Source organism: Sciurus vulgaris (genome assembly GCF_902686455.1).
Source record: "Sciurus vulgaris genome assembly, chromosome: 9".
NCBI lineage: Eukaryota > Metazoa > Chordata > Mammalia > Rodentia > Sciuridae > Sciurus > Sciurus vulgaris.
The window spans coordinates 47,589,846-47,602,193 of NC_136469.1; the positions used below are offsets into that span (position 1 = coordinate 47,589,846).

The window sequence follows — 12,348 nt, forward strand, 5'->3', positions numbered from 1 at the left end:
ACATTATTCTTCCTTGCTGGCAAGCATGAGTGAACACATCCTTAGGATTACGTATTTTCTGAAGGTCATGCTTCTTTTGTCTGCCTGACACTTCAACTTGTTCATTTTCTGTTAGTTGCTCTGCCCACAGGTCTTAGTCAAATCAACTCCTCCAGGACTTGGCTCAGCCTTCAGGCCTCATTATGGGAAGACATGAAATTCATGCCATAGGGTTAGCCCTCATCAAAGGGATAACTCGCATGCCTGATCCTGGGGCAACCAGAGTTTTGTTGGTAGAATTTTAAGGACAAGCCACCATTTTAATTTATCTTCCATTGAAACTTGAAAGTACCGTATTAAAAGGACAGTTTTTGGCAGAGTTTTAGAGCAGGGTTTAAATCCGTGGTGATTTTAATCATACTCTTATCTTAAAGTCTGAAAGTACATAGCCTTGGGGCTAATATTTATCCTCCCAAGGCTCCATTCTCTTGGCACCTACTTTTCATTTATTAAATGAAATTTATTTTTGAAAAAGCTGAACCTTTCATCTGACTTCTATTCAAAACAAGAACTACAATATTTAGTAGAAGAAATGAAAGTTTTAAATGTTGATGATTAGAAATTCTAAAACTTCCATTTTAATTAATTCTGCCCTGAATAAAGTCAAATTATATTAACAGAAGGGACAGAGGGGTAGGTTATGGGGCAGCAGATAGAACAGGAGCCCAACAAAACAAAGGCTGCCGGATCTACAACAGCTCTGCATAAAGACTCACTTAATCATGGGATTGTCAGATTCAGGGAGGAGGAAACTCCAACTTTAGGATTAAGAAACCTGAGTGTCATTGTCCTGTCATTTCTACCAACTGGCTTCATGGTGAGGTGAGCCACTTCTTATTCTCTCTAGGTTTCAGTTTCCCCACGTATCCAACAATGAACTTGAAGGAGAGAATCTCTAAATTCCCCTCCAGCTTTGATGTTCTATTATTTGATAGAGAAAAGATTTGTGTCCTGCACCAATTATATATACATTTACACATGGGTATGCGTGTGCTCACATGCATGCTAAAATGATCTCTGAAAAGTTAGTGGGATATAATGATACTTATAGTAGGTTACCAAATGGGAAGAATAAAGAATCAGAAAAAAAGAACATTGCATGTAGAAGAATCCTTACTTTAGTTGGGGAAAAGATGTATAGCCTGAGTCAATTAATGACTTTAGCATCTCCATGGTTAAGATAATGTGCACTTCAGTATTTTTACTTAGAAAAGTGGTGAGACCCTGTCTAGGTTGACAGACAACTGTTTGGCAGTTGTCTCCTTGCCATTTCTTCTTTATCTCCCTTTCCCTTATTACAATGGTAACAGATGTTTATTGTGAAGAATCCAAGAAGTTTAAGTAACTGGTAATCTCATCATCTTAATGAAAATGTTCACCCAAATTTGTTTAGAAGGTTTTCTTGTTCAGAATTACTAGTAGATGCTTTTATAAGATCTATATGGTTTTTCACTTTGCTTTTCAAAAATTAGTTGATAACCTCTTTTGGAATTTGGTGCAGGAAAAAATGACAAATTGCTATTTGATGCATTAATTGTATTGTGGAGAAAAGTTGGCAGGCCACAATGCTCATGGGCACTGCCAACATATTTTCTGGTTTTCTTCTTCTGGATACACGGTAGAATTGTATTTCATTGGGAGAAAGGTGTGATCATGTGCCTTCTCTTGATCAGTGGTCACACTTGTATGGAAGTATCTTACAATCTGATGTGCAGTTCCTCATTTCTGCTGCTTCTCTCTGACAGCAACCAGTGATATTCTGGATGGCATGTGTTCCATCAGTCTGCATCTCTGCTATAAACCCCTAAGTTTTGAAGTTTTTATTTTTCTGTTTTTTCAGCAGCACAACCTTATTATACTTACAGGGAATCTGACCAGAAAGAGAGACAGGAATTGGATAAAATCTTGGAAAGACATGATGTGGTCTGAACCAGTATAGTTATGACTGAGGAAAAGAAAATACATTTGAGAGATATTTAAGAGGAAAATAAGTAGGGCTTGGCAACTGAATGAGGTAGAGTGTAGGGGAAGATAAGTCAAAGACGACTTCCACGTCTTGATTTGGGTAAACAGGTGGTTACACATCATGACCTGAAACAATTGGTAAAATTGTGAGAACCCAACATTTTATTGGCTCTAATGACAAATAGTTTTGATGGTCGTCCATATATCTTTTTGGCTGCAGTATAGCTACAACCCTGAGTCTGCTCTATGTGTCTTGCCCTTTCCAGGATCCAGACAGAGGGAACAGCCCTATCTTGTTCATTAAATGAAAGAAAATTTCCAATTGCTGAACCACACAACTGCTTAAAAATCTCCTGCTTGGTACTGGTGGATGTCACTTCTAATCACATTTCATTGGCTGACACAGGTCATCTGGCTAAGCCTGATAACAGCATGGGAAGGTGTATCTCTTTCTGAGGAAGGAATGCAAATCTCATGTCAGCAATGAAAACGTGGCAACAATAACACCACCTAGTTCATCCCATTCATAATCATATTCCTCGAGCTGTTTTTCTTTCACATATGCTTCCTCTCTCTTCTCAATCCTGACATACGTGTTCCCACATGGCCATTCTCTCCTAATAAGTTCAGGATCTCCCCAGTCTAATTCATAATATGCACAATGAATAAAGTTATTTTCTTCAGTTATTTCTTTTTACAAGGAAAAATTTAAGACATGTATTTAAATGCTTTCTATTTTTGAGAACTGTGTGGCCGTGATCACCCTGACCACTGCCCAACCAATTGTCTGTGGGGCCACACACAGAACAGCCTCATTTCTATGCCATTATGCCTGCATATCAAACACCATGTTCATTATTTCATTTAAGAGTGTTAATTGAAGATTCATTATTTTAGGTATGAGGAACATAAAGGTTAGCACAGAAAAAGTCCCTGTCTTCATGGATCTTATAGTCAATTGGGGAAAGAGACAGGAATAAATAAAGCACCACACACAAATGTAAACAGCAACTTGAAAAGTTCTACAAAGGCGATACACCAGAATGTGGCATATGATAGGTGACTTAATGTAGTCACACAGGGCAGAAAAGGAGTCTCTGAAGATCAGAAACCTAAGCTGAGATAGGAAAGATACAGAAAAATTAATCAAAGAGGAGAGAGGAGAGTCTTAGGAGCAGAGAAAAGCTATGTGCCAGGAAATGTCACAGTAAGAATGTGGACTGAAAGGATGGATGTGGTTAGGGAGGACAGGGCAGGCACAGCAGAAGGGTGGACTGAATCTGGCATTCAGCTATTTCTAGGCATACTGGGGGGACATGACTATGTTTTTAGTTTCCACAAACCATTTCATGTCTGGAGATGGATGTTGAAGACTTAAGTAGTGTGGACATGGAGACTACTCAGGAAGCAATTACAGGAGGCCAGGTGAATGTAATTGCAGCTTGGTCAGGGATAATACCGTGGCTTGAATGTGTCCCATAGAGAGAGAAATCAAGCAGGCATATACCTGGTCCTCCTCCTGTATCCTCTATCTCAACTTCTGGTGTCTCAACCCTTTAAAAGTCAGTATAGCCCTACGGGTGTGTCCCTTAGTGGGAAGAACAGAGATGTCCATAGAGAGATGGAGAGTTCAAGTCATGACCTGGAACAAGTTATTTAACTTTTCTGAACATTAATTTTCTTAACTGTGAAAAGGGAATAGTAATACTTTTTTGAATTTTTTATTCGTGCTTTTTATATATAAAGGGAATAGTAACACTTTAAGGATTGTGAAAATTAGAAGAACATATATTGTGTACTTTTCATATATTAGGTAGTCAATAAATGGGAATAGTTTTTTTTTTAGTTTTTATTTGAGGGGGTACTGGGGCACTTTCTCATTGAACTACATCCCCACCTCTTTTTATTTTCTATTTTGAGGCAGGGTCTCATTAAGTTGCTTAAGGCTTCATTAAGTAGCCGATGCTGGCCCCCTTAACTTGTCATCTTCCTGCCTCAGCCTCCTGAATTGCTGGAATTACAGGTGTGTGCCACTGTACTGCCCCATGAGATCTTTTAAAATCTGAGTTTCTTTCATTGTACCACTACTCTAACATTCCCTAGGTCTTGTCTATGTGGTTGAAACTGTATCACCTCCACAGTCTTATTCCAATTCTTAGGAAGAGGGATGCAGCTAAAGTGTAGGGTCAGCAATTTCCTATAGAGTAAGAAAATTGTAAGTTGCCCATATCGCTTTCACTCACATTTTATTCTGATAAACTTAGTCTCACGACTACACCTTGTTGCAAGTGATACTGGGCATATTATCTCTTGGTGTGTGGTCACCAGCCCAACTAAAATGGCATTTAGGGATAATTAACCCTCTGTTTCAATGTTGAATAAATGCTGGAAATAATTATTTTAATAAGCAGGTTATGGTAAGGATTGCCCTCTCTCTTCATTTTTGTAGAATTTTTTCCATGACATGACTGGGATCTTCCATTTATTTTACATTTATCTTAATACTCTATATCAAATGTCTAGCACATGGTGGCACTTAATGAAGTTCTTCTGAATGAATAAGTAAATATGTGGTTAGTATCAGTTTTCTTTTACATATAGGTGAAAAAATTTTAGCTATTATGGTCCCAAATCACTCCGTTGAAAATGAGAAACACATTTGAAAGAATGAGTTACTGAATGAGTCATAACCCAAATGGTGCCCACAACTGCTTTTGAACTCTTTATTACTAGCCTGAAGACTGGCACTGGGGATAAATGAGGTATATTGGTTTTAAGAACATCTTTTAACCAAGAGTTTATTCATAGAAAAGATTTTAATGTTCCCATTGACAGTATCTCTCTTTTTTTCTTTTTTTGTGGGGGCTGGTACCAGGGATTGAACTCATGGGCACTTGACCACTGAGCCACATTCCCAGCACTATTGTGCATTTTACTTAGAGGCAGGGTCTTGCTGAATTGCTTAGCATGTTGCTGTGGCTGAGGCTGGCTTTGAACTCGCCATCCTCCTGCCTCAGCCTCCTGATCTGCTGGGATTACAGGCCACGCACCCCTTCTTACCTAGTCCCCACAACCATGTAACCACCTTTCTTCAGTTTGATATTTCATTTTCTAATAAGTTCCTACTTCTGCTTCTTTTGCTAAAGATCTTCCTTCATCTTCTCAGCTCCCAGGTTAGTCACACCAGATATTTTGGAAGCATTTTCCTGCAGTCTTGAAATGGCCAACTTGTATATTTATTCACATTTATTTATGCTTTAATACTTGCTCCTTTCAGATCTTAAGTCATTCAAAAACAAAAATATCAAGTTAGAGGGGCCATGGTTATCTGAAGAGGCATCTTAGAAAAATATTCTAAAAGCTGAACTTATCAAAGTTTATTTGTCTACATAGGTTTTCCACCCAAAGTAGCATAAGAAAATTACTAAACATTTTAATTTGTGTGTGAGGTGGGGAATTCTCTCTTCAAATCCCTTTTAGGTAGAAAAAAAAAAAAAAAAAAACTTTTCAAAAGTATCTGTGGCACCTAGGTTAGTAGATTACTTATTTTCAGAAGTAGAAAAGAAAATGGAAAGAAGGACCCTCAGTCTGAGGGTCTGCTTTCTCTCCTCAGATGAACTTTTGTGTTAGATCATAGATATTAACCTGTTTCTCCTTGAGGAGGCGCCACAGGAAAATCAGGGCTGCCTCAGAACAGGCCTCTTCCTGGAAGAAACAGGTTGGAGGGAAACACCAGGACCCCTAACTCTGCACAGGAATTTCAAAATTGGGGTCTATCAAACTATTCTGCTCTCAATTGCCAAAAACATACAAACCCAAATGCACCCTTTCTTGCCCTTTGAAAAGCTTTATTTTCAGATTTCCTTTTGACTGTGTAAGGAGCCGGTCCTTCGGGAAGAGTGAAAGTTACAGAAAAACAATCTGGAGGTGGCATCCACCTGGAGACTGGTGCCCTCTTTCCCTGGCACCTCAGAGGTAGGATGGGCTTTACTACTTAGCCCTGCACCGCTGCAGCCCAAAGCCCGGCTTAGAAGCCAATGCTAACTGCCTTCAGTACTTTTTGAAAAATCCATCAAAGGTTTTGCTGAATGATATTTATAAGGGCCTTACTGTTCTCTTTCAAAATCTGAAATGCCCTTCTCCAGCACTTGAAAAAAGTTGCTCACGCTTTTCATCTTTCCCTCTCAGAGTGTAAACATTGTTTTGAGTGAAAAGAGCTGAAGGAGTGCTTACTTTCCCTTGAAATTTTATTTTTAAATAAGAGAGGGAGAAAATCCTTTTTCTGACTAATACTAATAATACAGGTCAAAGTGTCAGGCGATATACAATTAAATGGAAAACAAAAAGGTTCCCCCTCTTTTTCCCACAGTACAATGGCACTGGAATATAAATTACCGATGAAGATGAAATAATACTTCAAAGCCTATAGGGAAGGGCAGTGCAGTGTTTACAAAGTATTTTCCATGGCACGATGAGACATTAGAGAGGATGGTAACCCATGGACTCGAGGGTGTCGCTGAATAGACTGAAGCTAGCATGAGGCAGGATTTTAGGTCCCTGTAGCCTGTGACCCCACGATATGCTTTGTTTTACAAGGGCAGCTGCAGTTATCAACAGATGTTTCAGCAATAAATAATTGGTATCATCTCGGAAAAGACCCATCTACCTGGGGAGAGGGCATAATACCGAGAACACTGCCCGGCTATTACAGCCACATTAATCTCCCATCTCTCCAGGTTTCTTGGGGAGCGTACTGCAGGTGTTTTTTCTGGGAGAGGGGGACAAACTCTCTCAAGTCAGCAAGCTTTGTGTGCAGTGTAAAGGAGGTTGACCCCTGCCATAAATTTCTGTCTGTGGCCACACACCAAAGGGAAAAAGATTGGAGGGTGGGGGAGGAGGGAGGGAGTCGAGCGGGGTGGTAGAGAGGGCTTGGAAATGGGTGTTGAGAAGAAAGCAAAGCACACAACACATAATATTTTTTTCTTGATAAAGTTCAGGCTGAGAGAGAACATTGGAAATGACCGTGAATTTCACCAGCTTGGGAACTGTGGAAAACAGTTATGATTTACCTTTTTTTTTTTTAATCTATTTTATGTTTAGCCTGTTACCATTATATGTGCAATTAACTGAATGACACCGTGTTTTATCTTCTAAGTGTAATGTTAATTTTTTAAATGGAGGAGGGAATTTTTATAGGAAAGATTCCGTGTCAAGTTTAAAAAAAACAAAACAAAACACAAAACCATAAAGTCATAAACAAACTGTAAGAAAAAGATAAGGACTGAAGAGACAAACTCGGGGCCCTTTATTTCTTATGTAAGAATGGAATCTCACAATGTGTTCGTTATTAAAATGTGGCTTCAGTAAGCTGTGATGTTGAAACTGATGGCGTCCTGGAACAAAAACAAGCCATGGGATTTATTCAAGCTATTTTTAACCAGCTAAGATAGTAAAAGCAGTGAGAGTTGGAGGAAGCCTGGCCCACAGGGCGCTATAGTTCTCAGTATTTACAAACAGAGTGGTTTAGCAATTGTGCACTTGGGGTCTGGCACAATAGGAAAGTGCCCTAAAAGTCTTAGGAGGTGTGGTTGCTTAATTTATAGCTTGCTGGGTAAGCTAAAGAAAATGATGCTCAGAGTTCAAAAAGCTCCCAGATTAAATAACTCAGGGACTAAAGGAGGCCTAATGGACTGAGTCTTAGAGCTGCCACCAAGTGACCTTGTGAACAGGACACAGACTTCTTAAATTCTCTGTGCCTCTGTTTCCACAGTTGTGAAATCCATGCGCTATATAGAGGCATAGTGAGAGGAGTGATAAATGTGCTCTCAGAACAGTCCAATAACTGTGAGCAGCTTGTCTCCCAGTTCACATTAACTCCCAAATGCACTGAGACTTGAACGTCTAAAAACAGCTTTAGGTTTTCAACTGATGTTTCTACAAACTTTGGATGCAAGAAGGAGAACCTGGTGATTGCAGGATGGAACCAGAGAAGTAAAAGTCTGGTAACAGTGATGTGCTACCTCCCGATGATGTCTCACCCTAGGTTCCAAAGTCCGAGAAACTTTCTTAGCCCAACCGTCAAAGCAGGGGCTGCTTCCAGCCACTCTGCTCTCACCTTCCCAGGAAGGCTTGCAGTGTTCTCTGTGCCACCAGCCTAATCACACATGGGCTCCCTGAGCAAGGGAAGCCATGATGGGCTCTTCCAGAGCAGCTCCCTACTAGGCCACAGCTCCCAAAACTGACGGAGAAAAGATTTCTTTCCTGGCTGGTCTCGGTTTTCACTCTGGATTCTCCTTTTCTCTTCACCTTGCCCTTTTGGTCCTCACCTCTCCATTAAGGCTCTGCCTTTCGCTCACTCTCCCTTTTGTTCTCTTCAGGACAGCAGTTCTCAAACTTCAGACTGCATCAGAATCATTTGGAGTCCTTGTCTAATACTGAGTAATACTGAGTGCTGGGCCCCCACCCCCAGGAGTTTTGATTCAATGAAGAGTTTGGATGGGGACCCAAGATTTAGTATTTCTAAGTTCCTATGTGATTCTGACATTGTGCTTGGGAGGTCTCACTGGAAAGAACACCGCATTAGAGATGTACTGTCCAAAAGAATGGTAGCCCTGGCCACATGTGGCTGTTTTCATAGAAATTAATAAAAAGTCAATAAAACTACAAATGGTAGATGACCATCAACTCTAATGTCTCATTGTGACATGGAAAATACTTTGTGAACACTGCATTTCCCTTCCCTGTAGGGTTTGAAGTGTTATTTCCTCTTCATTGGTCGTTTATATTCCAATGCTGTTGTACTGTGGGAAAAAGAGGGGGAATCTTTTTATTTTCCATTTAATCATATATTGCCTGACTCCATGAAGTACTTGAGAGCACCATGCAACTAGTGGCTGTCTTGTTGGACAGACTTCTTCTAGTAATGCAGAGAGTTCTCTTGGACAGACTCCTTGAACAAGTCTCAGGGTTTCCTGATGGGGTTGGACAGAGGAGGAGGCTAAAAGTCACAGTTCTACCCTTTACTCCTATGTTCCCTTGGACAAATTTGTCTTTCTGCACCTTAGTTTTCTCCTTTGTAAAATGAAGATAATAATGGTAATTACCACCATAGGGCTATTTTGATAAGTTAAATGAGATGATGCACGTGCAAATACTTTGCAGACTCCATAGTGATATAAAAATTATACTTATTTCATTCCACTTCTCTACTAAAAGCAACCACATTTGTTGGCTCAACACTGGCTCAACACTGAAGTCTTTCCAAGTACTCACTTTCCTTGGCCTATCCCCTAGTCTGCTTAACCTATTTTGTTTATTTTTGTGGGAGGCTGGCTATGAGAGAGGTGGAGATTCCACTATTTCTGTTAAGTCCCTAAATGTGCTGTTGAAGGTCCATAGATCAAGGAATCTTTTCTAGATTTTTGCTTCTACAGTTAAGGACAATGTCTGTACATTTATTTTGGGATGATCCAAAACACAATCCCATGTAAAAATTTCAGGATGTTGTCATGGTTCTAATGCCTGATTTCCAAACAAAAAAAATTTATGTGATAAAAAATACCTATAAGCTAGTAGGCTTCCTTGACAACCTCCTGAAAGCATGTAGGTACAAAACTAATGGCACTCATGAAAGAAAATGGGCTGAGTGTGGTGGTGCATGCCCATAATCCCAGCTACTCTGGAGGTTGAGGCAGGAGGATCTCAAGTTTGCGGCCAGTCTGGGCCACTTCGTGAGGCCCTGTGTCAAAAGGACTGGGGAATGTAGCTCAGTGGTAAAGTGCCCCTGGATTCAATCTACAGTACTGCAAAGGAAAAAAAGTTAAAAAATAAAATAAAACAATTAGTGAGGCCCTGGGCTTGATTCTCAGTGCCATTAAAAAAAAAAAAAAAAAAAAAAAAAAAAAAAATTCCCAGAATCTAAGTCTGAATCCTTAGCTCTAAACTGGGTTCCTGGGTTCCTATGCTGTTCCTGCAGCTCTCTCCTATCTGGGATGGAGGCATCAACTCAGTTCATTTCTGATAGATGAGTTGAGGATAAGTGTGCCAATGACTTTGACCTGATGTTTCCCAAACAGCTTTCAACATGAGGAGCTAAGGAAACAAACAAAACCCCAGGTCGGATACAGGGAAAGGACATAAACTAATCTACATTCGTAGGGGCCCATTTTTTTCAGTATATATATTTAGGTGTGGGAGTCAAAATATGACAGAGACAAAGAGAATAGATAATAAAATATTAATCAACAGTTACTATTAAATTTATTATTCTCTTTCAGATTTTACTGAAACATCCAGTTTCAGTCAACTGTACCATTTAACATTAAGAGAATCTGACCCTCATCAATAGTTGAAAACATATAGGAATAATCATACTACATCAACCAAGTGTCAATACCAAGCAGAGACTTCAAAACCAAAGTGGTGATTAGATGAAAAATAAAAATTCAGTTGGTGTAAGAAAAATAGTGTTATGAAAATAGAGCCAACAACTACATATAAGCCATGAAATTCCTTTTTTTTTTTTTTTGGCGGTACTGGGTATCGAACTCAGGGCCTTGTGCTTGCAAGACAAGCACTCTACCAGCAGAACTATCTCCCCAGCCCCATGCTATAAAGAATGTTGAGCCATAAATACCATCAGAGATAGCAGATGATGTTCTGAAATATACTGAGGCTTGAAGAAGTGTTGAAAAAATAATCCTAACAGGATAACTTGAATTATATGTTTTCAATTACCCTCTATTAAACTTCAATAGTTTAGATGGCAAGTCACATTGATGAAGCAGTGGATAATTTTTTTAAGCTACACAACTTTTAGAAAGTGGCATTTCAAAATAAGAATGCTATGAGGCATTGTGATCAAAACTACTCTGGTTCACCAAGGATACCTAAATATTTCAGGATCACAGGTTTCATATTGGACCCACCCACCACCCTTGTTCACTTTTACTAGGTATGCCTTTCCAACATAAGATCTTACAGGCAAGTGATGCTTTTCAAACAGTAATTTCCCCCACATTAGTCAATCTGGCAGAGCTGACCATAAAGATAGGGACTGCCTTTTTCTTCAAAGAAATTTAATCTATTAGACCACTTAGAGACTAAATGCCTCACCTGGGGATGTCAGAGGGACAGGTGGTGGAGCTCTTCCTACCAGTAACTGCTGCAACCCGGCGCCAATCACATCCTGCAGGTTTGTTTTGTCCTCTGGGCTCATGGCTTGTTTGTACTGCCACTTTTCAGGCACGAAGGGCCACTTCATTTCCTTTGCCTCCTGGATCAGGGTCCTTAACTCGCTGGGGAGTGAAGCTGCAAAGGTCAGAGTTCAGGTAAGGAAATTGCAGTCAAAGAAAAGGCTGTTGAACTCCCCGTGTTATGATGAAGCACCTCAGTAGCAAAAACACTTTTCCCTACCTCTTGTGGCTGGTCTAAGCTGTTGGTTCTGACTCAAAGAATAATAGCAAGGAGCTATCTGTCAGGGGTGGCCCTGCTCTACTTTGCCCTACAGGTAAATTGGGGTAGTCAGGCATTAAGAAAGGTTTTTAGCAGGAAGTAAAGCACTTCAGTGACTATCTCTGCATGAAGAATCAGAGAAAGGAATGGAGGAAATATTATTTTCCCTGTAAAATGAGAAAGGGACTGGAATGGAATGGTATTGTGAACTTGTGGCAGCTGGGTAATGTAGACAATTTGTTCAATGTCTTTTTGCTTTTCTAAGACCCCATCTCATTCCTTCACCATGGACAATACCTGAGTCCAGACAATAAATATGAAAAACACAAATGAGATTTGAAGAGATCGATTAAATGTGAAACAGCCGGAATTTCACATTAGTGGCTATGTTAAATCTCTCAGTAGGCACCAAATCTATTTCTACTGGTTCACAGTCTCCTCTCCAAAATTCAGAAACCCCAAAAGCTCTGGAAATTAGAAAATTTTCCTTATGTTTACAACCCAAACTAGACTTGAATTGACTAGGTCAATTTATAGTCTCAATTATCCTACTTAGTGAGATTACTTACAAGTTTTGCTGAAAAAGAAAAAGTTGATGTTTGTCTTAGCTGCCACCCGGCCTTCTGTTTTAACATGAATAGAAACATATGATGCATGTACCAGAAGACCCTCCTACAGCTGGGAAAAGTCTGAATTTTGAAGTACCTGTGACCTCCAGGGTTCTGGATAAGGGACTATGGTCCTGTATACATGATTGCCAGCTATAAATCTCTTGGTATTTGTCTTGTAGGCATCTCATACTGAGATGAAAACATCCTAAACTGAGCTTATCAGCTCTTTTCTGAACTTATTTCCCCCAATATTCTCTTTTTTGATGAATGGGACCACCAT

General features: G+C 39.8%; 1 protein-coding gene across 8 annotated transcripts in view; it reads right to left on the reverse strand.

Moving 5' to 3' along the window:
* Positions 1-12,348, reverse strand: part of ALPK1 (alpha kinase 1) — a 151,141-nt gene that overhangs the window by 48,729 nt on the left and 90,064 nt on the right. For all 8 annotated transcript variants that reach the window (XM_079154631.1, XM_079154630.1, XM_079154629.1 and 5 more), the window contains one exon: positions 11,159-11,313. In XM_079154631.1, coding sequence (XP_079010757.1) covers positions 11,159-11,313 — 155 coding nt within the window. The remainder of the gene's footprint in view (positions 1-11,158; positions 11,314-12,348) is intronic.